The following is a 27,735-nucleotide window of genomic DNA, read 5'->3' on the forward strand; positions in this document are numbered from 1 at the left end:
CTGAAATGCCGGAATGAAGAAAGTAGGAGAAAATCGACAAACCCCGAGAAAACCCACGTACACGGTGTTTATTCACCGAAAAAACTCACATGGCGCAAGATGACTACTGTGTGGCTTGGAAACGAGCAATATCTACAGAAAACGCAAACAACCAATTCAGAAACGACATACTGTAGCTATATGCTCCAGGGGCAGATCGACTCACACGATTGCTTAAACTACTGGGAGCACATTTACTCCAGCGGCATTTTTACTGAAGCCAAGAAATTCAAGTAAAAGATGTTATGTTTTTTTCTTCTTCTTCTTTACATTCCGTAAAAAAATTCAAAAAGTACCGGTACTTGTGCAAGACTTGCGCAAGAGTCTTGGTCTTAGTCTTGTACCCCTTGGTCTTGGTCTTGAATCTGGATTCCCGGTCTTGGTCTTGGTCTTGGACTTACAAGCAAGACTCTTGCAAAAAATGCAAGAACAAGACTTTTATGCTCATCACTACTTGGATTTGTTTTCATTTTCAGCTCTATCATATTTTCTTTGGTGCTCCTATCTAAATTAACATTTGTTTATTTTTGAAAATGAAAACATAAAATTCACAACATGAATATGTCTTAAAATTATACTTCACACATGCTATACTTTTAATTGTTTCTATGGATAATCTACTCCTTTCCTTTGCCTATTGCTCATAATAAGAGAAAACAGTCTATCAACGCTAGTATGACTAACCAATGAGAAAAAAATTAGAAATTTTCAGTAGCTCTGAGAATTTTGTTATTATTGTCAAAAATCAGGTAAAAATATTTCTTTCACATGTTAATTTGTATATATATTACGGTTCATAAAGTAACCCGAAAGAAGAGGACATTTGACTTTTTCCTACAAAATCCCTCCTGACGACTTCTTAGAGTCTGAAAGAGAGGACATGTCCGGGTAAAAGAGGACATCTGGTCACCCTAGCTAAATAGGTTTAGGATTTTCTTGTGTGTATTTGTTTTCTTTATTGCCCCTTTTCTCTCTGTAATGTACTGGAGACAAATATTTGTAGAAGTATAAAAAGTATGGTAAAAGGCCTATATCCTGTAAGAAGGGTCCGTCTAGCGTGAATGTAATCGTGCTTGAATGTAATCGCCATATTGATCCCCAAAGTAGAGATTGATGGCTAAACTAAACGGAGAGACCGTTGTTTATAGGCAAAGAAAGTATAATTGCACAGAGAGGTAATATGGAGCCTACCCAAAACTTTACTAATTGAATGTTTTGTATGTGCTTCTAAGGATAATTAGGAACTTTTTTTTATTGAATAACCATTTTTTTCATCAAATATAATGCTGTTCGCAGGGGCGGATCCAGAGGGCGATCGGGGCGATCGCCCCCCCCCCCCCAGAAGAGGAGACTTTCTTATTATATATATATAAATAAAACCCATTCCATAGTTTGGAGCCCTTAAAAGTAGCAGTATGACAACCTACCACCTCCCCCCAGGAAGCCGGTCATGGATCCGCCCCTGGCTATTCGTGAGTATGTTTGTGACAACAATCATTTGATTCTTCAATTGTTATGTACTTATTAAAATGATACAACAGATTTTTTTGCTTCTGTCTTGTTGTTTCTGGTTAAGACTGTAGATTTTCAAACTTAATATTTTTACTTTATTTGGAATATCTGAAATTAGTCAAAAAATGTCTCAAAATTAAAACGCTTATCATTTAATGGAAACGCCAATGCAGTGATATAGCTTAGGACAGGTTATGGGGCGTTTACACTTAGTCGATTTAGTCGCTCGACTAAATCGACTCGCTGCATTTGCCACTAAATCGAAGCAACTAGGCCGAATCAGATTGATGGATGTGTTCAATTATTTCAACCACAGAAAATAGAACGTCTTTTAATTCAGTTGCCAGTCGATTAGTCGCCTTCGATCAACAAGCGATTAACAAGGGAATGAAGGGAGAATTGATATCGAGTTGGAACGTTGTGCATACATCAATCGAAAGCACTAATGACGCTGATTAAGAATCTGTAATAAAAAGTTTCCACATAAATGTATTGAAGGATTTATGTCGATTTGTCACTTTTCACATTTTGCGAGATTTTGTTGTTTTGAAATTAGTTAAGTAGGTGAAAACAAAAGGATGAACTCAACTCACAGAGCTTGCTACCTTCTAAAGCTAATAATCTATGTGAAATGCATAGCGAGAACGCATAATAAAGTCCCTGTATGGTACTGTCATCTACTCGGTTAAGTGCGCAACAACTTCGATTCTCCCATGCCTAGCTTCGGACTGTAAACACACGCGAACAGTTGTCAGTGTGCTCTCGCCAAGGTAACAAGGTGCTTGTTTTGATGTGTACTCAAATGTTGTTCATTTGTTACGTCAAGGTGCAAAATGCCGCAAATGAATATTGACAACATCTTGGCAATTGTAACTGAATAAGTCAGCGACTATATCCAGCGGAATCGGGTCAAATCTGCTGAACAAACGTCAAGTGAAATTGACTTCGCATCCGCCATTAGTGGCATGATTATTGAAGGCTGTGAAAAAGGCGATGTTATTTCAGAAACTTTGGTTTTGGCAGACTTTCGCGTGATTGACGGTGATACACCAGTGGCAGATTTACATACATCACAAAGGAGCTGTTCGATTTTGGATGAAGACCCTGATTATGAACCATCGACATCAGCAGGTCATCCGAAAAATTCAGACACTCGGAAATACATAGACAACGAGATGAGGATGGTTCTTGATTGTGCATGGACACCGCGAGGCAAATGCAGAAAAATCACTGCCATCCGTAAGAAACACTCTTGGGCACCAGACTGGCCTGTCATTCGTGCGTGGAAAAGGCAATTCGCATCTGGTGGTAATAGAGAATTGAAGCTAAAGCAAATAAGCGACGACACGTTTGTCGATTTCAACGCAACTGTTGCGGCTGGGCATTCAATTTACAGCGATACTATAATTAATCTGTACCCATTTTATCAACATTGATCAGAGGCGCAATAATTAAACAGATAACTTAGATATAATTAAAAGAAAGAACGTTGTTATTGACTCGTTGTCATGAGTAAGATTATTGTTTTATGATGGATAGGACATGTTGGTATTATCAAGATCATTACTTGCTATGATTGCTGCTGATATTTTATGTACGTATACTACAGAGGAATAAATCGAAGATTTCTGGATGCAATTCATGTTTATGGTCAGTAAATTAGTAGTTGATATGTTTACTATAATAACGTAATAATTTAAAAGATACGTAAAGCGAATCAGGGCTAAAACGAAGTGATATCGTTTTATCTGGTGCCGAAACCCGGGACTATACTATTTAGTTCCGAAGAATAGTAAGAACTGAGTTTATGTGCATAAGTACATATACCTTTTTATGAGTTTCACTATTTTAAGAAGCGGGAAGAGAATACAAAGAATTGTTAATATGCAGGATTCTGAGATTGAAGAAGTACCCAGTGTTTCAAACGAAACCATATCTGGAAATGCAACAGCTTTGTCTGAACATTCCTATTCTAACCTTATTGATATGTTTAGTCGACTACTTGATGAAAAGCTAGAACAGAAATTTGATCAACAAGATGAAAAACTAGAACAGAAATTTGATCAACAAGATAAAAAGCTAGAACAGAAATTTGATCAACAAGATGAAAAGCTAGAACAGAAATTTGATCAACAAGATGAAAAGCTAGAACAGAAATTTGATCAACAAGATGAAAAGCTAGAACAGAAATTTGATCAACAACAAAAATTGTACGATGAAAAGTTAGAACAGATACTAGCGCAGCATAAATCTCTTGCAGATAAAGTACAAGGTGTGCAAGAAAATTTTGATCGCTTGCAATACAGTTTGAAAGAAAATTTGCAAGTATTAGCTAATGAAGTTACCGTCAAAATTACAAATGATATGACGCGAGAACTTGATACTAGGTTTCAACAATTTAGTAACAAATGGCAAGATAGACAGGATCAACTAGCTCTAGAAACAGAGTCGATAAAGAAAGCCGTTGAAGCGGTGGAATCGACGACAGCCCAACAAAAAAATCAGATAGTGAATATTACTGCCCAGGTTAATTCACATAGCATACTGATATCCAACTTACAAGAGGGAATCAGATCGTTACAAGAGAGGGAATGTGGCTACAATGATCTTATGTATAAGGAGGCTTTGGGTACTCCCAATCAACAGGAAATATTGCATCATCAACAGGAAGCATTGCATCACCGCCCGAGAACTCCATTAATAGAAACTGACTGGATATTTTCTTCTAAGAGTTCTGTTGATGATGGTTTAGTTGTGGAAGATCACAGTAGGCGATTCCAAAGTCCAGATCGCAAAAGAAGAAGGCAGATGAATGAGAGCGAAAGGGTTCCAGACCATTATCAACGCCAACAAAATCATAATCATAGTAAAATAAACGTTAAGGTCAGTGAAATTAAGGCCATGACTAAATTCAGCGGTAAGTGTGACGAAACCGCAAGCTCGTTCTTAGAGAAGTTTGAAGCAGAGTGTGAAATTATGGGTGTGGATCAATCTAAATTTATGAAGTTGTTACCACATCTGTTACTTCCCCCTTGCTCCTTGTGGTTTAAAGCTATTCGCGATCATGTCAAATCCTACGAAGAATTTAAACGGGCCCTGTTGGCTAATTACGAAAATGATTTCTTGTTAGCTAACCGTGATGCGATGGTGCGAACCCGACACTATTCACCTCGGGTCGATAAATCTCTTACAGATTTTACGATTAATGCCTATAATGAACTTAAACTTGTCAATCCGTTTCAGCCCGAATCCAGAATAATCGCTTCCGTACGCATTTTATTGCCATATAAATTACAACAGATACTGTTGTCTGCTCAATGCGTAAACTTCAATCATCTGATAATTTTAGTTCAGAACTTCGAGAATCAATTCCCGAACTCTAGCGGAAGTAATCGTAATCCACCCAATCCAATTCCTGTCAGAAACCTGAATATAACTAGTGAAAATATCGAAAACCTTCGCAGCGATGAGAGGTCACGTGATAATACTGGCATTGGAATTAGTGAAAGATCTGTTATACGTACTGGAACTGGAGCTAATGGAAGATTCAATTCTAACGGCAGAAATGGAACGAATTATGGTAATCCGAGGAACAGTTGGACGAACGGAAGAAACTTTCGTGGAAGACGTAATTACAGTAACAATGTCATGCATACCAGTGTGACTCAAAACAGATTCAATTGGAGATCTCGAGATGACAGGAACTGTCGGAATAGGACCGAAGTAATAAATGAAACGGGAAATGGATCAAGAGAGAATAACCAAGATTGTGGTGTTCAATGTACTTTAATTGACTCATTTGTTAATCATAATTTAAACTAAAACCCGCTGATATGGTTGGGGTTAATCCCATATCAGCTGAAGGTTCTCATGATTATTCGTCTCAATGTTCATCTAATAGTTTATTTGAGAACGATGGTAATTTATTTGAGGATAACAATTCTTAATTTATTCTCTCAGATGTTATGAGTTGTGTTATGAATACTTCATTTGGACTTTATGTTTGTGCAACATGTTATTATGTGATTAATTTATTTTATCTTTGTATTAACTTTGAGTGTTATGTTTACCTTTATTTTATTTTGCATGTTCAAAAGAGATTCGATTGTATTAACTTGAAATCCATGACAGTGAATTTAAATTGAAGCTTTTAAACGTAATTATTGCCTTCTGATCTTGTTGTTGTTTTGATAAGATGACAATCTTAATTATAAATAATATTGTTTGTAAATGGATGTTATTGCTCAATGTAAAAGAGGAACAGTTAAGTAGTAACTCTGCGTAAGTCATCAATTACCTATAATTTTGGATAGACCCATAAATGATATTTGTAATGAATCGACGTTTATGATATGTAATTAGTAATAAAAGAAAAATATTGTTATAAATGAATTGATATATATATATGGAGAAAGAAGAGAAAAGAAAAATATTTATATTGATGTAATAATAATAATTAATACGAGGATTGATGTAATAATGATTAGTACGAGGGCTATTCAAAAAGTAAGTGTTTTGAAAATATCCAGGGTTCTTTCCTTCTCTGTGAATACTGTTACGGAATTCCCGTTCTGGGCGACATTTACAGCGATACTATAATTAATCTGTACCCATTTTATCAACATTGATCAGAGGCGCAATAATTAAACAGATAACTTAGATATAATTAAAAGAAAGAACGTTGTTATTGACTCGTTGTCATGAGTAAGATTATTGTTTTATGATGGATAGGACATGTTGGTATTATCAAGATCATTACTTGCTATGATTGCTGCTGATATTTTATGTACGTATACTACAGAGGAATAAATCGAAGATTTCTGGATGCAATTCATGTTTATGGTCAGTAAATTAGTAGTTGATATGTTTACTATAATAACGTAATAATTTAAAAGATACGTAAAGCGAATCAGGGCTAAAACGAAGTGATATCGTTTTAAATTCACGACGACGACATACGAATCTGGGCTATGAAAAATGCAACCAAACTTGATTTCGCTCATTCGTTCGAGGCTTCGTCTTGGTGGGTACAGCAGTTTAAAAAAGCCCGTGGAATTACCAGCCGCCGAATCACGAGTCGCGTGACGAAGTCCTGCTTCGAAGATCAGGAGCTTTTGAAAACGGAAGCAGACAAATTTGCGACCCGCATCAGCAATACAATCAATGAAAAACGCATCGCTGCCGCAAACGTTTTGAACGCCGATCAGAGTGGTGTTCAATATGAAATGACAGGAAATCGCACTCTGGCGTTCAAAGGACAAGATAGATTTGAAAAAGTTGTGCAGTCAACAAATGCTACAACCCACTCTTTCACTATGTTGCCAATAGTTGCGATGAGCGGAGTTGTTCATGACGAAATGATGGTAACACTCCCAGAGTCTAGCGGAAAATTTGGGCCAAGGGTGTGGGAAACAATGATCAAACCCGAAAATCTAGTGGTTGATGCATCGAAAAGTGGCATCATGACAAGTGACAGCCGCGACAAGTTTGTTAAAGACTTGCTGTCTGCAACGATTTCACCGAACGAAGAAAATATCGTTCTACTTGACCATTGGGGTCCGTTTACAGACCACACGCGAATTGCCGCGTGTTTGCCAAATTGCGCAATGGTGAATGTTTAGAATACCCCGAAAAACTGCACGCGATTCTGTCAGCCGTTAGACCTTTATGGGTTTGGTATTTGGAAACATTATTTGAAGAAACTTGAACACTATGTGAAACTCGAACTTGACGGGTATAAAATATTTTAACGAGACCAGCGCATTATATTTGCTTCGATTCTACACAATCAGATGAGTTCGCCAAGATACGTTGGGTTGTATCAATATGCATTTATTAAAGCTGGTTATAAGACTGCTGAATATCCTACTTTTGATTCGTCAAGCAAATTTGGTTTCAGGTTTGCTGTCGCCAACTGTAAGCATTGTGAGAAACTTGCGAGAATCCGTTGCTCTTGGTGCAAAGACATTTTTTGCTTGAACCATTTTCTTGTTGATAACCCTGAGTATGTGCTGAAATATCATTACTGCACATCTTATGTCAACTAATACATTTGATTCTGTTATGCTCCAAACGTTATGTATCCTCAAATATGAGTAACGAAAACATTTCCAAACGATTTCTAGTGCGTGAATTAGTAGTTTGTATGAGTTTGGTAGCGATTGGAATTGAAATAACGTGAAAAAGTACGAAAACTGTGAAAAGTGACAAATCGACATAAATCCTTCAATACATTTATGTGGAAACTTTTTATTACAGATTCTTAATCAGCATCATTAATGCTTTCGATTGGTGTATGCACAACGTTCCAACTCGATATCAATTCTCCCTTCATTCCCTTGTAAGTTGAAGTCCCATTTACACGGTCGATTAAATTGAAAGTGACGTCAATTCAACTGAATCGAACGCAAATCGACTAAGTGTAAACGCCCCATTAAAGTCACTAAAAAAGAAAATAATATATACAGTTTTGTACTATATTATTAAATGAGAATACATACATAAGAAAGTTTTGTAAGCTCGAATGTCACTTCAGCAAGTTCCTGGAATTTCTGACGAAATGGACTAACACAATAGTCAGATCCTATGTTTTAAAGTCAAAGTTTATTGCAGTCTACTACTATATATACAAATTAGTTAACCAGTGCATATTTGCGAAGTTTCATTCTGAGTTTTTTTCCCTTCTTTGAACCTTAACTAATCTAATTTACTATTATCAGAGATTACTCTTATCATTAACCGCCGTAATCATCTAATATTATATAATTTAAATCATTTCATTCATATAATTATTTGTTTGTTAAATATTTTTTTGTGTTGTGGGTTATTAATTGGTTGTGTGTTCGTTCATAGGTAATTAATAATCTGGTAAAACGAAGATCTCTTATGTGCCCCTCATCTTTGTGTGAGAGAAAGAAATCCACAGCTTCTTACATTTGGCAGCTGTTGAAACTTTATGTATTGATTGAAGTAACAGTTCCAGTGGCGTGTAGTTCTGTGAAGAATTTCAAGTATGAACCCGAATTGTGACTGGGTATGGAGAGCAAAATCTTATGTCGTGACCATGTGCTTCTATTGTAAATCCGATCGATGTAAGAATCTAATACAATGCTTAATACAATGATTCTGAGGTAGTAAGTATTTTGTATATACAAGCGGGTAAGATAACGTAAATTTCTTCTTTCTACTAGTCATTCATGAAGGCTTTTTCTTTCTTTTCTTCTTTTTTAAAGAAAGTGGGGTCATATGTTGACTGTAATTTAAATTGAAAATAAATCTATTGCAAACATTTTGCACATTTTCCAAGCACTGGTTGATTATAGGGAAGATCAGAATAGGCTTAGTCGCAATAGTTAAGATGTGGATACATGAGCACCTTGACAATTTTGATCTTTAGAGATATCTGTAAGAAATTTCTTAGCCAATTTAATGAATGCAAGGCAGTAAATGCTTACAAATCCATTTATTTGATCTCGCTAGTAGAGATTTTGATTTAGTATGACTCCCAATTTTTTTTTTACTGCTGTGAAGAATAGAAAATCTTTGAGATTTACATCCCACCGTTATGCCGGCTAGGCTAAAGGAGGTGGTGATGATGAAAAATGAATGAAATGGTGCAATGAAGAAAGTGGGAGGAAACATGAAAATCCCGGCGAAACTCACGCACACAGTGTTTGTCCACCATAAAGTTTACTTGATGCGAGTTGGGATCGAACCAAGGACCCCATGCACCAGAGGTGAACGCTCTACCACTGAGCCACCGCGGCCACTTGTGAAGAATGGAGTAACACTATTGGACAATTTTATATTTGGGAGCTGATAGGTACTAACACTAAAGAGAATTCTTGAGGAGCCAATTAGAATGCACTGGGATTTTTTTATATATATTTAATTTTAACCCATGAGCCATAGACCAATCGTTGATTTTCCTTAATTGCTATTTATTCCCTCAATCGCATTATTAATATCTTGATGGGAATAACAAGCATATAGCTGAAAATCATCTGCATAAATATGGTATTTGCAATACATCGGAAGAATTTTAGGGAGATCATTAATGTAAAGTCCAAAGAGAAGCGGAGCCAGTTCGCTACCTTTCGGAACTCCACTGTAGATACAATGCCTTGTCAATTCATGATCCTAATTGACAACTATTCTTTGTTCACGTTGATGAAGGTAAGAGTGAAACCATTTAAATAGTAATTCAGAAAAATTAAACAATAATGATAATTTCTGAAGCAATATGTTGAATTCAGTTTCTTGAAAATCCTCACTGTAGTCGAGTAGAGCAAAAACCATAGTTTTCCGCCATCAATAGCCGACCTTATATTATCCGTTATGTTCACTAGCGTAGTGCATGTGCTGTGATTACTTCGAATACCAGTTTGATATGTATCCAACAAATTATTTCTTGTTAAGTATTCCCGAATGTGATCATTTACAATATATTTTAATACTTTAGAAAGCACGGGAAGACCACTGATAGGGCCCTAGTCTACATTATTGTCAGCGTTGTTCCTTTTTAAAATGGAATTTCCTTAGCGAATTTCCTTACTTGGGGAAGGTACCTGTGTGTGATAGCTTTAAGTACATGCGGTAGAATTTTCTTGGTCCTAGTTATTGAAATATCATCTATATTTATGGCTCGAGATTTAATTCTTTGGATAGTTTTCAGTACATGTGCAGGTTATAAGTGAGAATACAAAAATACAGAGTTGATTCCCGAGCCTACAGTATTATTTATTGTCTGCCGTTTCATGGAATCTTGTATCATTTGGCTTTGGCAGAAAAATTTGTTCAATTCATCTGGTGTATAGTTAACTGCAATAATGGCAATGTTCCACCCAACTCCTAACAGTTTGAGGCGTTTCGAAAGAACTGATCCTTTATTTTCAAATCCAAGTATTTCATAGGCGAAGCGCCGTTTACCCTTCCTAACTTCTTAAGTAAAACAGTTTCTTAATATTCTGTAGTTTTCGAATTTTGCATTGAGGTTTGTTGTTCTAGTACTAGAAGAATCATTATTTTTAACATGTCTCCTGTATAATGTATAGGCTTTGTCTCTCGTATCATTAATGGATGTAGCCCCTTAATTAGCCAATGTAATGGGTGTCGTGAAACATGTTTCTGAACTACAGGGGCGTGTCTATTAGAAAAATTTATTATTAAAGAATTCAAAGTATTTACCTGCTCATCAACTGTAGGCAGGTAGTTTATTGAGTGCTATGCCAAGTAGGCAGCATCGATGTTCGGGTTTCCTTCATTAATCTAAAGCCTCTGTATAAGATGAACTTAGTTGCATATTGCGGAATACGAAGTTCGTGAAACACATACAACACATCACGATAGCAGATGCCAGGTGTTTCGATTTGATCGTGGCTAATAACACATTTTTCCTTGTATACCAGTATAGATCAATCCATGATTCTGAATTCCTTATATGATAAGTTGGACAAAGGGGATAGATACCAAGCTTAAAGCCCGAGGTCAAATCCCAATATTGGAAGACTACATCTTTCGTAGTTACAAGATCCAAGTTGGTATCACCGATTATTATGGAATGCTGGTAATTGGGTAAATAGTTTGCAATATCATCAACGAAGTCTGTGAAGGATGTACAAGGGGACGAAACACGATACTTAAAAACATGTCTGGTGACCCACAGTGATTTCGAGTACGATATATTGTGAGCTACTGTTATGTGTATCAGCTAAGAGAGAAGTTTGACCTGGAAATTATCCTAGGTGTACTGCCACACCTCCTCCGCGTTTACCTTTTCTATTATTTGTAGACGGAAACCTGATAAATCAACGAGATAGGTTGCCATATCTAAGACTCAGAAATAAGTACTGGACGCCCATGTTTAAAAGAGGACACAATGCTTTCAGTTTCCACAAAGTGTTAAAAAATGACTGGTCACGGAGGTTGGTTTCAAAAAGGGAGGAAGAAACGTCATAGTCAATTTATGAAGGAGGAAGTGCAAATCAAACAGAAATCCAGGTTGCCATATCTAAGTCAGATATCCGTTGAAGATAATAAAATGCAATGCAATGTAATTTACTTGATATCATGTTTTCCGGAATTCCTTCCCTATACATATGTACAGGGTAATCGATAGTCCTACTTACCAGAATATTCATCAAATACAAAAATAAAACAAAACTCCAAGACAATAGTAAAATAACAGCACGAACACACACAAAGAAAACAAAGCATATCCTGCCTACATTGAATACACAAGCAACATAGCTGTACACACTATATACCTGACACATAAGCAGGATGGTGTAAGCACTCCACGTAATTCAAACATTATTAGCTTTTCATTATAACGAGGTGGAGTGGATACAAAAGTTGAAATTGTTATTGCCATATATGTTAAATACACTGAACTATAGAAACGATTCACAAAACTAGCAGCAAATAAAGAAATAAGGTGAATAGAAACATATTACAAAATAGTGTTCATAGAAATCTAATTTGTCAGTGGAATACAACACTAAGATTAAACTTATATTTACTCGATTAATCTAAAGAGTTTAACACTTTCTACCTAGGTATTTTCAAATAGTCCTTTATCTCAAAGTATACTTCATTTAATTTTAGATAGAATGTTATGTTTAAGTCTAGGCTTGGTAAAATTCAGCTTGTTAAAAAAATCGGTGTACGAAAAACAAAAGCAAACTCTTCACGTCATCACGTGGTGTACTCTACGGCACTAGTACTTAATAAAAATAAGAGTTGTAGTTATATTTGACGTTGCCATAAATAAGATCGAAAATTCAATTTATATTGCACGCCATAATTGAATACCATTTTTGCTAGATTGCTGAACCCTAATTTACTTTCGACAGAGGAAAAAAATATGGTGATTATTCAAATTATGTTTTGTTTGATTTTGTTCACAAATACGACTCAGGTGATTATGTTTATACTTTATAAATAATATGAGAATATGACGAATAATTTTTCGTTAAAGAAGTTTACAAAGGGCAGACTGTTGAGGGTGGATAAGTTTATCAAATTTAACTCAGGCAAATAGATAAGTATTCCATTAACAACACTATAGTGTGATATAAGTCATTTATCAAGACAGAAATTAAAAAGAAACAGGCGGGGTAGTTGAGTCTTATTTATTCTTGAGATTGGGTTTTCTTTAGGAAAACTTTTGAAGGACAATTATAATTTTCCTTGTTTCTAAATTTTGCAGTAACAATTGTAACATGACACGATTTAATTTGATTTGGATTTAATTTTGTATATGCAATTGCCATAGACAAAGAAGGATTCAACTAGAAAATATCAGCAGTCTTACTTATTGGACTAAAGTTCTTAAGAAAGAAGTTGGTCAAGTGCTGAAGTATTGGACTGTATGGTTTAAAACTTGGACATTACGGAAGTTAGAGGAGTAATATTTAGAGAACTTCGAAAGGTTGTGTTGGAGGAAGATGGAGAAGATAAAATGGACACAGAGAGCTACAAACGAAGATGTTTTAAAACGGATAGGAGAGAAGAGGACACTACTACCCAGCATCCTTCGTAGGAAGAACAATTGGATTGAACATCTTGCGAAGAAATTGTCTTCTTCATACCGCCATAGAAGGAAAGCGAGGAATAGGAAGAAGAAGAACATAACTGATCAATGATTTGAAAATAGAAGAAAATACTGTGAATTAAAGGAGGTAGCTGAAGATCGAGAAACGTGAAAGAAGCATTTCTAGGCTCAAACCTAAAATAATAATAATAATAAAACAATTCAAGAGACCTAGAACCTGCCGAAAGGCAAAACACTTAATAATAACAAGAATAAGTATACACAACACCAAAGCTACAAAGGACGGGAACAACAACCGAATCGTATGCACAGAGCATAAAGCAAGATCAATTTCTTACACAAAAATACGCCATACTATCTAACATGTAAGAAATGTAAGAAACGGGAGAGACAAAGCTTAGTGCAGCGTCCCATATCTTTTATTTTCTTTTCTGATGAAGGTAACAAATAAAGTGAGATTTGTTCCTAAGTGTGGTTATAAATTTTGTGCTTCTAGGAAATATATATTTTTATCATAGGCCGGGAGGGCATAAAGAAGGCATTGTGTGCGCTTGTTATATATAAAAAAAACACCACGAGCGAACAAAATAAATTGCGATATACCATATTGTATCGAACACTTCTTTATTCACTAGTGAACCAATACTGCATTATCCCATATGGTTAGTCTTTTGTTGTAAATTGCAAATACAATGAATAAGGTACATCAGAGATGAAAATTCATTTTATATAAGAGCAGAGAACACAATGAAACCAAGACCAACATATTCGGCAAGGGGTATTGTGATTATGATTGCTAGGCACAAGTTCTGTCAAATTGGTACTGGAAAAGGAAACATATCTTAAAGGTAAGTTACTGTATGATATATTGTATAAAATATATGTCTTTTCTTTCATATGGTGGATACCTAAAATAATAATAATAATAGTAATAATAATAATAATAAAAACAAGTTAAATTCCAGAAAAGAAATGTAGCTTTGAATTGAAGGCTTTCTGGTAAATTTAACTACCAGAACACCTTCTATTCAATTCCAGACTCATATCTAATAGAGATACTACAAATGTATAAAATACTGTACATCCTATGATCACAGAATTTTTAAAAGCAACTATGAAAGAATGGTCCACAAAACTTTATCCCTCCAATGAACAGAACAAGATAGTATCTCGGAAAATAAAAAAAGTGATATTACAAGGCGATTCTATCAGTCCTTCGTTGTTCAGTATAGCTCTCAATCATATCAGTAGATCTTTAACGAGAACATTCTACAGTTTTAAGATAAAATCACGCAACAAATCTTGTAAAATCAACCCGTTATACTGTACATAGATGAACTAAAGCTCCACGCCTACTCCCCATGCCAATATACAGATTAATGGAAATAGTAACAGCTTCTAGCTGCGATATTTGTATGGATTTAAGAATTAACAAATGTAAATCAGTATATCTACAACGAGGGAAAATAGCAAACCGAAGTATTCCCAATTGATGAACACCACAAAATAAAAGATTTAAAAGAAGTAGAACACTAGAAATACTTAACAATAATGCAGCTTCGAGGCATTAAACACAACACAATGAAACGCACATTGCAGAAAGATTTCCAATCAAGAGTTAAGGTGATACTCAGAACTCAGCTTACTGACGCAAATGAAGTCAAAGGTGTCAATATTTTTGCAGTACCCCTCCTTAATAATCATTCCTTACATATTACAAATTGGCATATACTGGTTTAATTAATTTAATACGAATGATCCGGACTTCAGGCATCTGAATGATAGAATTCAGAATGAAACACACAAAAGCCACAATACAGGGTTTGTCCGGAAAGTAATAGGACTGAGTCGATTTAAAAAAAAATATTGAGCCAATCGTTAAAATTCTTTAAAAACTTTCAAAATAGGCTCGTTCTGCGTCGATGCAGCGCTGCCAGCGCGATTTCCAAGCATTGAAGGCGTCACGGAAGTCATTCTCCGGAATAGCCTTGAGAGCCGCGGTGCAAGCTGCTTGGATCCCCTCTGTCGTCTCAAAATGCTTGCCTTTCATCGGGCGTTTCAGGCGAGGAAACAAAAAGAAGTCCGGGGGGCCACATCTGGGCTGTAGGGCGGCTGCGGAAGCGTTGGGATGCTGGCCTTGGTCAGGTAGCTGTTCACAAGAAAGGCGGTGTGAGCCGGGGCGTTGTCGTGGTGCAGCTTCCAGTCGGCTCCGATGTCTGGTCGGACCCGATTGACCCTTCGTTTGAGTCTCTTGAGCACTTCCACGTAAAACCTGGCGTTGACGGTTTGTCCAGGAGGAACAAATTCATGGTGGACGATGCCTTTGATGTCAAAAAAAACAATGAGCATCGTTTTCACTTTGGATTTGCTCATTATTCCCTTTTTTGGGCGAGGAGACGCCGGCGTGTGCCACTCGGAAGATTGCCTCTTTGTCTCGGGATCATACTCAAAGATCCATGATTCGTCACCTGTGATTACGTTATTCAAAAATTGGGGGTCACTTTCACACATGTTCAAATTTTCTTGGCACAATTCCACTCGCCGCAATTTCTGGTCATTAGTGAGCACTTTCGGGACAATCTTCGCACACACCTTGCGCATGTTCAAATGCTCTGTCACAATTTCATGAACCACAGATTTTGGTAAATTTAACATCTGGGCAATTAAACGAATACTTAGTCGACGGTCTGAGTTCAAAACTTCGCGCACACGAGTCACATTGTCGGTGTTTGTCGAAGTCGAAGGTCTTCCAGCACGGTCTTCATCGGCGATCTCTTCTCGGCCCTCCGAAAAGGCCTTGTGCCACCGAAACACACCACTTCTTGCTAAAGCATCATCTAGGTAAGCCTGCTTGATCATATCAAACGTCTCTGTCGCAGATTCACCGAGTTTAACACAGAATTTAATCGCGTACCTCTGCTCTAACGAACGCTGCATTTTCGGCTTGCACCACTCACAGAAACACGTCGCGCGAAAAAGCCTGTCCTGACTCTCCGTGTGCTCGGAGACAACTGACCAGCCGCTCGTTCGTTAGCTAGGAACGCCCTCTACCGGATCCAGTCGGTGCGCGCACGCTCCGAAGTACAGTCATGGCGGAATAAATTAGTCCTATTACTTCCCGGACAAACCCTGTAGAGCAAGTGACACTCTCCACAGAAGGAGCCATTGTTAACGCAGATTTACCAAGACTCCACCAAGAACAGATTGAAGATATTCGCTAATATTTCACCAACAGGAAAGAAACCAACCATCTGTTTCATGCAATATGTGGTGCAAACACGAAAAGTATATCACCCCATCTAGATATGAAAGAATACACCACAAATTATGAATGAGATGAACAAAAGGACACCAAATGGAAAACAAAAGAACTCCAGGAAACCTTTAAGAATCACTTAGAGAACAGTAACACAAATGAAGGGCAATCAAATGCTTAGTTCAAGAATACTGGACTCTTTACCGAAACAGTAGATTTATGATGGCCACCTAGGACCGAGTAATATCAACCTGAAACTAATGTAAATACATATTTAAAAAGAAATAACTAACTCTATGGCCTATGGAACCCGGAGGTTCAATACCGCGTTCACAAAAGCTCTCCACTGACTTCTATCCTTAGCTAACTGCATCCAGTTTCGACTTTGTATTCCAATTTCTGCGAGATCCGTCTTAATATTGTCCTCCCATCTGCGCCTAGGTCTTCCTAATGGTCGTTTTCCGATTCGTCTTCCAGTTAAGACTTTGAAAGCGTTTCTACTTTCTTCCAATCTAGCTACATGACCTGCCCACCTAAGCCTCCTAGACTTGACGACCCTAACAATGTTGGGTAAACCATATGAATTATGTAGTTCCTCGTTATGAAGTTTCCGCCATTCCCCATTCCCGTTTCTCTTGGGTCCGAATATTCGTCTCAGGATCTTGTTCTCAAATACTTTCAGTCTATGTTCTTCCCTCAGAGTAAGGGGCCATGTTTCGCAACCATACAGAACAACAGGCATGATTATCGTTTTATATATTTTAAGCTTCAAATTCCTCGAGAGAATTCGCGACGACAAGATATTTTGAACCGAATAGTAACACGAATTCCCTGCTTTTAGTCGACATTTAATTTCTCCGTGAATATGATTTTCCTCCGTTAATATTGATCCTAGATTTTGAAACTATCCACTTTATCAAAAGTATTATTTTATATTTTAACACATCCATAATTTGCTGTATTCCGGTCCCGACGCACTTTCATGTATTTAGTTTTCTCTGCATTTACTTCTAAATCCATGTCCCTACAAGCGTTTAATAATATCTCTGCTTTTTTTTCTATTGTTCTCCTATCATCCCCTATTAAATTTACATCATCAGCATAACCTGTAGAATACCGTTCAACTCTAGGCCCTGGTTGCTATTTTTGATTTTCCCTATAGCGTATTCCAGAACGAAGTTAAATAATAATGGTGACAACGCATCTCCTTGTTTCAGGCCATTTTCGACGTGAAAGCTCGTGGACAAAAATTTTCCTACCCGGATTTTACTTTGGGATTCATTTAAACATATCTTAATTAATCTAATTAGCTTTCTCGATATTCCAAGAATTCCGTCTCCAATAATTTCTGTAAGAACGTTGTATAATGTTTCTCTCCTAACCGAGTCGTACGCCTTTCTAAAATCAATAAATAGTTGATGTACCGGGGTATTGCATTCCCACTTTTTTTCGAGTATTTGGCGAGTGGTTAATATTTGGTCGATAGTTGATCGATTTCGTCTAAATCCGCACTGATAATCTCCAATAATTTCATCTGCGTATGGGATCAGTCTTGCTAATAGAATATTTTAAAGGATTTTATAGGATGTTGACAGTAGAGAAATGCCTCGATAATTATTACAGTCAGATTTGTCGCCTTTCTTCTGAATTGGCACAATGATTGATTCTTTCCACTCTTGTGGCAATTCTTCCTTGTTCCAGATAAGGAGAATGAGTTTGTGTATCTTGTTCCACTTTTTTCGCCTCCAGCTAAAATTAACTCAGGCGGAATTTCATCTACACCCGGATATTTGTTTATCTTTAATTTCTTTATAGCGGTTTCTACTTCTATTCGGTAGGGTTCTAGTATATACGGTTCTGCGGTGTGTATCTCCTTTTCTCCACGCACACTAGTTTTTGGTGTCGTGTTAATCAAATCGTCAAAGAAATCTTTCCATCTATTTAAGATGCTATCCGTATCAGTGAGAACTGTACCGTCAGATTTCTTTAATATATAAGCACGAGGTTGATAGCTTTTCTTAAATTTGTTGATTCCCTTATACATGTCCCGGATGTTTTTATTTTTACTATTATCTTCGAGTTCCTTAATTTTAGCTTTCAGAAAATCGCGTTTCTTTGTTCTAAAAGTTTTGGAAGTTTCGCGCCTGATATCTGCGAAATTTTGTGTATTTATTTCATTGGAATTTTGTAGCCAGCGTAATTTTGCCTGCTTTCTCTTCTCTGCTAATTTTATGGATTCCTGGTCGAACCATGGTTTGTTCCTACGTATTTCCGCGTGTCCCAATTTTTCTTTCGCTGAGATTTTAATGCTATCTCTAATTTCAATCCAGGTATTCTCAACACTAGTGCACTCCGAATTTTCTAAAACAGAGAATCTATTCGAAACTTCAATCTGGTATTTCTCTCTTACCTGGCTCTCTTCTCATTTCTTTAAATTGAATATCTCCGTTTTCGAACAATGAATATTACCTTTATTCAACGATAACCTCTCTCGTATTATCGCTGCTACCAGGTAGTGATCAGTGTCACAATCAGCCCCTCTAAACGACCGGACATCAATTATGCTAGATTGCCTTCTTCTATCTACTAAAACGTGATCAATTTGATTATGTGTTTTTCCGTCTGGTGATGTCCAAGTGTATTTATGAACTTCGCGATGTGGGAATTTTGTACTCTTCATGATTAGGTTTCTGGATGTTGCAAAGTTCACGAGTCTAACACCGTTGTTAGAAATCAAAAGATCTACACTTTAGAGGAATGAAACCCTTTTTTTTTTTCAGCTATTCACCTTTATTTCCACAAAGGAACGTAACACAAGAAAAATAGCTTCTACAAGCACCATGCGGCCACAATTTATAGTCCTTCTTCTTCTTCTAGCACCTGAACTGCAAACAAGGCACAATGTTGCCAGCTCCTATTCCCAACATCCTCCCACCTTGAGTCACGTAAAGGAACTAGTGACTCAACCATCCCATCATTAAAACTGTGGATTACAATACGTAAAAAGAGACAATCTTTTGGGAGGTTTCACAGCTCTTCCAGTTCTAGTAGTGATAATTTTAGATTCCTTTCCACCTTCACATTGATCAGTTTCACTTCTCGGTTCTCGTACCACCAGTCTTCTCTTAAGTACATTCTGTTCAACAGCTTCTTCTGGCCTGATTTCCAAAGGGAAGATACGTTGAAGAGGTCTCACCATCATCCCCGCGCCGGTCTTTAGTCTCACCAGACGAACTTTTCCATCACGGCCAGGTATAAGTTCCACAACACGTGCTAGGGGCCATTCCACCCGCTTTAAGTTGTCGTTTCCCACTAGAACAACCTCTCCTACTTCTATTTTCTTACAATTTACTCTGGTTCTCCAATGTTGAACCAACTGTCCCAAATATTCCTTTCGAAACCTACTGCGTAAAATCTTCCGTATATCCTGAATGTATTTCAGTCTTCTTCGTAGACTCCCCGCTTCTATGACATCAATGTCAGGTACTCCAATTTCAGCATTCTGTTGTAGGAACATTAGAGGAGTTAAAGGCACAAAATCAGAACTTTCTTCCGAAACGTATGTCAAAGGACGGGAATTTATAACTGCTTCACAGTCACAAAGAATTGTGTTAAATTCTTCATAAGTCAGGGAAGCTCTTCCAAGTACTCTTCTCAACAACTGTTTCATTAGTCTAATCAGATGTTCCCACCAGCCGCCCCACCAAGGTGATGTGGGAGGAATAAATTTCCATTTGATACGCTTCGTAGTGGTGTACGCTTCTATCTTCTCCCACTCGAGTTTGTCTAACAAGCTCTCTGCACCGACAAAATTGGTACCATTATCACAGTAGATTACTGATGGACGTCCTCTTCTAGCGACGAATCTCCGCAACGCTTGAAGGAAATCGGCCGTTACAATCCAGATACTAATTCTAGATGTACCGCCCTATACACTGCACATGTGAAGATACAAATCCATGCTTTCTTGCCATCTCTTAGTATTACTGGACCCGCCATATCCAATCCTGTAACTTCAAAGATTGCTGATTCCTTAACTCTATCTTCTGGTAAGGCCACGGGACAGGTCTCCATCTTCTTGGCGTTGTATCTTCTACAGACGACACACCTTCTAACAACGGATCGAACGCCTTGCCTTCCTCTTATAATCCAGTACCTTTCTCTGAGAAGACTCATCAGACCCTGCACTCCAACGTGACAAGATTCTACATGTTTGTCATGAATCAACCGCTTGACCACAGGATGTGCGTTTGGCAATACAACAGGATACCGAAACGCTTCTAAATCTGAAAGCTCTACAATTTTCGTCTTCAGCCTAATGATCTGATCTTTGTCTTCAAATGGGCATAGTGACTTCAACTTTTGGTCTTCTACGCCGTCGAATGACTCTTTCTGAACGAGTTTAAGGACTGTTTTCTCAGCAGCTGTCACTTCTTCTAGCGATAATTCTCCTTGTCTTCTCTTCTTTCCATTACGACAATTGAAGATGAATCTCTTGATCCAACCAACCATGCGGATTATCTGTTCATATTTTGAAAAACGGCGGTAGTACCAATCACGGTTTTCTTCTTTGGCATTAATCATTACAGATACAATGTTTTTTCTTCTTTCTTCTGAGATTATTTCTTCTTGATAAGTGTACTTCTGCTCCGGCCACTCTTCGATTGGTCGTCTTAACCAGTCTGGACCCTCCCACCATTTTGACGCAACTAACTGTTCAGGTGAACATCCTCGTGAGGGCAGATCAGCTGGATTCATGGTTCCTGGAACAAATCTCCAACACTCGTTGCCTGAATTGCTTAATCTTCTTATTTCTTGTATTCGATTCCACACAAAGGTATTCCATGGCATATCCCGCTTAATCCATGCTAAAACGGTGGTAGAATCTGTCCAGAAATAAATTGGTACATCTTCAACATCCAATGTTTCTCTCACTGTAGTAGCTAACCTTGCGCCAATTGTAGCTGCCAGTAATTCCAGTCGAGGAATGGTTAACTTCTTCATCGGAGCAACCCTGCATTTCGCCTGTATCAATTGCACCTTCACTTGTCCTTTTTCTTCAGTTCTGAGAAAGACAGCCGTAGCATACGATCTCTCACTAGCATCGCAGAATGCATGTAGGCTCCAATTCTTACAATCTCCAGCAGCCCATCTTGGAAAGACAAGTCTCTTTAAATGAGGCAACTCTTTGATCCATTGTAGGAATTTCTTCTCAACTTCCTTTGGTACCGCTTCGTCCCAATTTACCTTCGATGACCATACTTGTTGTAAAAGAATTTTCGGGCTTAACGTTACTGGACACGTGACACCAATAGGATCAAATATTCTGTTAGCAAATGACAAAATTATTCTCTTCGTGACAACCGCAGGTTTTGTACCCTCAAAACATTCTGGTCGTAATTCCAACACATCTGAAACAGTTTCCCATTGTAGGCCAAGTACAGGAACTCTATTCTCTTCTAGTGTGTTTTCTAAAGAGGTATGCTCCCACCCTCGAAGTTCGAATTTTGCTTCCGCCATTAAGTTCGTGGCTTCTTCTCTAAACTGACGAAGCTCATCTTCATTTTTGACACTAGTGACACAATTATCTACATAAAAACTATTCAATAACTTCAAAATGACTTCCTTAGCATAACTACTCTGACCCTCATTACACTTTTGTAGTGCTCGCCTAAGATGATGCTCTATTACGGCTCCCAACAGGAAAGGACTGCAACTCACGCCAAACACTACTCTTTTGTGACGATATATTTTTATACCACCTTCTCCATTTATCCAAAGAAATCGTAAATAGTCTCGGTCACTCTTACACAGGGAAATTTGTAGAAATGCCTTCTTTATGTCAGACACAACTCCCAACTTGTTCAATCTAAAACGTGTCAGAATCGCTGGAATAATTTCTATCAAATTGATTCCTTTCTCTAAACACTGATTTAAAGATGGATGATTTTTCTCTCTCGCTGAGGCATCGAATACTGGACGGATCTTCGTCGTACTACTAGTCATCTTAACAACATGACGATGAGGTAAGTAGTAGCCTTTCTTCTCTATCTCTTACGCAGGAACTTCCTCTACGATGTCTTCATCTTCCCACTCTTCCAGAACCTTCTCGTACATTTCGTAGTAGTTTTCAGCCTTCAATCTAGCAACTACATTCTTCAGTCTTCTTTTACAGGTATCTATGTTGTTGGGGAGAGGTGGATGTTCCATTAGCCAAGGCATTTTTACTTCATACCTCCCGTCAGCGTTAATGGTCGTTGTCTGGTTAAAATATTCCATTACTTTCTGTTGCGCCTCCATTTTCGTTTTCTTTTCCGCTGGATCAGTTATGCCTAAAACATCCAATTTCCACAAGTCTGAAACAGGTGTTGATTTGCAAAACATCGTTGTGACTTGCATTGTAGAAAACCTAACAGAATCCTTCCTGTTTATTTTTCCCATTAAAATCCAGCCGAGCAATGTCTCCATAGCAATCAGGCCAACTTTCAAAGCAATTCTCTTACCTGTGAAAAGTTTACCGGCAATGTCCGCTCCTATTAAAATTGCGATTGGGCCAGGTTGATTATCGGAAATTTCTATACCCATTTCCCGTAACTCTGATAACCAAGGACCATCTATGATTGATGTAACACTACTACAAATAACATCCTGATTCAGTGCTTCAAAATTACATGCATAATCACCATTGAGGTTGGTTAGCCTAACTCGAAAACAGTCATGTTCACATGGTTCTGAAAATACACCTCCAAAAAGAACGTGCGCTACAGTTTCTTTTCGTAATACTTCATAGTTCATTTCCTGCGTTAAGCTAGTACAGATATAAGATCGCTGTGAACCAGTGTCTATAATCGCCCTGACGTTCTTTTCTGAATTCCGCCCTCTCACTTTTACTACCAATGTTTGTAAAAATGTTTCGGAACGTTCATTGTTTGTCAGTGTGTTTTCGATAACATGCTTCACATAAGTCTGTTTATCACCGTTACTTGACGCATTCTTAGATTTATTTCTGCCACTACACATAACACTAACGTGACGCCCCTTGCATGCACTACAAGTCAACTTAGCATAACATTTTGAACTCTTGTGCGAATTCTTAAGGCACCGAAAACAGCATCCCTTTCCCTTCAAAATGTTTATTTTTTCCTCGTATGTCCAATTACAGGCTTTTACACAGTTTTCACTTGCGTGCGATTGATCACAAAAAATGCACTTTGCACTATTTTTACAATTAACTAATTCAGCGGCAGTTGGTACAAAATCGGAACGATTACTGCGTTCTTTCTTTTTCTTTCCCACATTATTGGTGTCTTGTATATCAAACCCGGACACAGCAAGAGCTATTCTTTCTTCATTTTCTACTTCTTTCCGCAAAAATGACATAAAGTCTTCCAAACGTTTTTCTAAAGTTGCGTCTGCACTGTTTGTACTGTCCCTCTGCCACGTACGCAATAGTTCAGCAGGTAAGCATGACTCCACAAGGGGATACAGCATGGCAGCATATTTATCTGTTGTGACACCTAAAGTACTTAAAGCGCGAAGTTGAGATTCCAACTTGTCATACAGGTCTATCAATTCTAGATTACCATTGTTACTTAGATTATGAAACACTAGCTTTAAAAGTTCACGAACATATACCTCTACTAACATATCGTCACGTCCAAAACGCGCTTTCAAACCCTGAATAACCTTCGGGTAGTTATCTTCACACAGGGGAAAACTTTCTACGAACTGACGTGCACGTGTGTTCGGTACAATAGCTTGAATGAGATATTGGAATTTGTCTACATTAGGAATCCGTTTATCTTCGTCTATGCGCACAAACTGTGACCAAAACAGAAGCCAGTTTTTCAAATTACCATCAAATTTCTTAATTTCCACTTCTGGAAGTTTAAAGTTTCTTTCACTACTCGTGCTACCACTACTCTCGTTCGTTTTACACGCATGCAACGCAGCCTCAACCTTGTTTTTAATTTGGTAGAATTTTAAAGAATACTTATCTGCTTTCTCCGTTTCTTCTAGTAGTTCTTTCTCGCTCCAATTATCTTCTATTGCTGATGTCATTATCTTCTCATCTATCTCCTTCATTTTCATGTATTTCTCTTCTAACACTTGAAATGTACCACTAATATTACTTTCGTTTTTAAGTTCTGCGCTACACAGTTCCGAACAGTTCGTATGCAACCTAGTGAATGCTGCTCTCAAGATTTTACGCTGTTTTTTCATTTCCTCCATGGTCTATTGTGTCCTGTCATGGTCGCCAGTTGTTAGAAATCAAAAGATCTACACTTTAGAGGAATGAAACCCTTTTTTTTTCAGCTATTCACCTTTATTTCCACAAAGGAACGTAACACAAGAAAAATAGCTTCTACAAGCACCATGCGGCCACACTTTATATCCTTCTTCTTCTTCTAGCAGCTGAACTGCAAACAAGGCACAATGTTGCCAGCTCCTATTCCCAACAACCGTTGTCATTACTTTCCTTATGCAGATTTTCGTTCCCTATAACACTGTTCAACAACGAAAATGTAAATTGAACAAAATCAGCTAATTCTTATTGATTTTGTGGTGCTGATCACGAATTTGAAAGTTATTTTCGAATATTAGCTCTACTTTTCGTTTTACAGGCATGTCTAATAATAACGCTTTAAAAATAAATATATTCGCTTCGTTTGGGGTAAAATGTTACACTGATCTGGCAACACTGGAGAAACTATATGAACGCTTGGTTTCATTGTGTTCCTTATCTCAGTAGTGTTCTGCTATTGTTAAAAAAGACATGTTTAGTGCAGTTATCAGCGTTTTGGGTGTGACGTTTGTGTAGTGCAGGATATAAAAATACAACTACAAGTACGCAAAAATACTGGTATTTGGAATGTATATTTTTAAATAGTTGTTGGAACTTTTTCAAGTGACATTTTGAGGATTTCAATAAACAAAAATGCCGCGAAATTGTGTAAACAGTGCGGATAGCTTCTGCTACGTGTGTGGGGAAGTGACATTTTCCTCACAAAAGCAGACTATAACACCACTAATAAGAAAAGCCTATCAATATTACTTTGGTTGTAAAATTGGAGACCAAGATAAATCTTGGGCACCCCACATTGTGTGTAACACTTGTGCCAGCAATCTAAGATATTGAATTAATGGGAAGGGGCGCTCAATGCCTTTTGCAGTGCCCATGATTTGGAGGGAGCCAAGCGACCACATCAGAGACTGTTATTTTTGTATGGTTCCTTCCGTCAAGAAGGGAATTTCCACGAAGAAGAAGCGGGCCTTGATCTATCCTAACATTCCTTCTGCAATGCGCCCTGTTCCACATGGAGAAGGACTACCTGTTCCTGACCCACCTAAAGAATACGATCTTTTTTCTGATGATGATCATGAGTTGAAGCTCCTGAATCAAGTACTTCGAAGGACCCTACGTTTGTTGTAGAAGAACCTCCATGTGAACCACATAGACTTACTCAAGAGGAACTAAGTGATCTAATCAGAGAGTTGGACCTCTCGAAAAACAAAGCCGAAATTTTAGCGTCACGCTTAAAGCAATGGAATTTATTGCAGGAAAAAGTAAATATTTCAGTGTATCGGAATAGGGAGATGTTCACTTCATTTTTTACTATGGAAGACACACTTGTGGCATGTACAGATGTAAATGGTCTCATGAGGGCACTTAAAATTAATTACGAACCTACGGAGTGGAGGCTCTTTATAGATTCGTCCAAGGTGAGTTTAAAGGCAGTGCTTTTACATATTGGAAATGAACTTCCTTCAATTCCTGTAGGTTACGCAGTTCATATGAAGGAATCTTATGAAAACTTGAAACGTTTACTTCAAGCCATTAAATATTACGATTTTCAGTGGCTCATTTGTGGTGACCTTAAAGTAATAGCACTGTTGCTAGGTATGCAGTTAGGGTATACAAAGTATTGTTGTTTTATATGTGAATGGGACAGTAGAGATCGTGGATCTCATTACCGCAAAAGTGATTGGAGTACCAGAGAAACTCTTCAGCCGGGAGTGAAAAATGTGCAGCATGAATCATTGGTAGATCGTAACCGAATTTTGCTTCCCCCTCTACATATTAAATTAGGTCTTATGAAAAGTTTTGTTAAGAGCATGAACCAAGAGGATGAGGCCTATAAGTACCTAAGAGGACAATTCCCTCCATTAAGTGATGCCAAAGTTAAAGAGGGTGTTTTCATAGGGCCACAGATTAGGCAACTATTCAAAGATCACAAGTTCGACGAAATTCTCCAAGGTGAGGAGAAAGCTGCGTGGGAAAGCTTGAAGAGTGTTTGTTCACAGTTCTTGGGAAGACACCGAGCAACAAATTACAAACAACTGGTAGCAAAGTTGTTATTGTGCTACGAAAATCTTGGTTGCAATATGTCTCTGAAACTCCACTTTCTTCATTCACATCTAGACTTCTTTCCCGAAGATGGTGGAGCAGTAAGTGACGAACATGGTGAGCGTTTCCATCAAGATATTGCAGCCATGGAGAAGAGATATGAGGGAAAGTAGAGTTCTAACATATTGGCCGACTACTGTTGGACTATTGCAAGGGATGCTCCAGATGTAACCCACAAAAGGCAAGCCAAGCGAAGACGCTCAAAATAAAATAAACATAATCCTGTACAAGGGATCACTTGAAACTTTTGTCTACATTGCAGTGTAGTTCTTGCACAAAAAGGTATTTGTACATATTTTTCATGTTTTGATGTTAATAATGATTTTTATTACGGAATTGTTAATGTTTAACTTGACCACGGTTACTTTATTTTCTGTATCGCTGTGAAACTGGTATTTGCGCAATTTTGAAAAAGGAAGTACAAGGGTATAGAAAGCTATAGGTTAGGGTACTTCTTAACTCCCCAGCTTATCACATCACAGTGAAATAGATAAAAAAAAGTGAAATGTAGGTTTTTACAAGGATTTTGCTTAAATGTTCTATAAATATTAATACATTTGTATATATACAGCTACTGTTGTACAAGGGCGTTTTTTCTACAACCTGAGCTAAGAAAATTCTTCTATTATCATTTCCTTTCATATTATGTTTAAATGAATGTAAAAATCGCAATTTCAAAGAATTAACATATTTTCGATCAAAATTTGTTGAACAGTGTAATCGGTTTGAAAATATCCTCTCGTCCTACCTTCGCATTGAAATCGCCTGATAGAATTTTCATATGGTATTGCGGGAGTTGTTCAAATATCAGTTCCACTTCTTCGTAAAAACTGTCTTTTATATCGCCATCCTTATCTTCAGTTGGGGCATGTACATTTAAAACAATAATATCACATCACCGTCCCTTAATAGTAATAAAAGAAAGTCTGTCAGTAACAAATTCAATCCGTTTAATTGCTGGTAATA

The 27,735-nt window shown here is 37.5% G+C and overlaps 4 protein-coding genes across 4 annotated transcripts in view; all 4 read right to left on the minus strand.

Annotated features, from left to right (window-relative positions):
* The window catches only part of LOC145681917 (uncharacterized), a 141,136-nt gene that overhangs the window by 85,650 nt on the left and 27,751 nt on the right, over positions 1 to 27,735 (minus strand). The gene's annotated exons all lie outside the window — the stretch shown is intronic.
* On the minus strand, positions 19,339 to 20,031 carry LOC145682309 (uncharacterized). The gene has a single exon (XM_081753886.1). It carries the CDS (start codon positions 20,029 to 20,031, stop codon positions 19,339 to 19,341), a length of 693 nt encoding a protein of 230 aa, XP_081610012.1.
* Positions 20,256 to 22,367, minus strand: LOC145682310 (uncharacterized). The gene has a single exon (XM_081753887.1). It carries the CDS (start codon positions 22,365 to 22,367, stop codon positions 20,256 to 20,258), a length of 2,112 nt encoding a protein of 703 aa, XP_081610013.1.
* LOC145682311 (uncharacterized) lies at positions 22,416 to 24,593 on the minus strand. The gene has a single exon (XM_081753888.1). It carries the CDS (start codon positions 24,591 to 24,593, stop codon positions 22,416 to 22,418), a length of 2,178 nt encoding a protein of 725 aa, XP_081610014.1.

This window comes from Thermobia domestica, chromosome 3 (genome assembly GCF_964235325.1).
Source record: "Thermobia domestica chromosome 3, izTheDome1.hap1.1, whole genome shotgun sequence".
NCBI lineage: Eukaryota > Metazoa > Arthropoda > Insecta > Zygentoma > Lepismatidae > Thermobia > Thermobia domestica.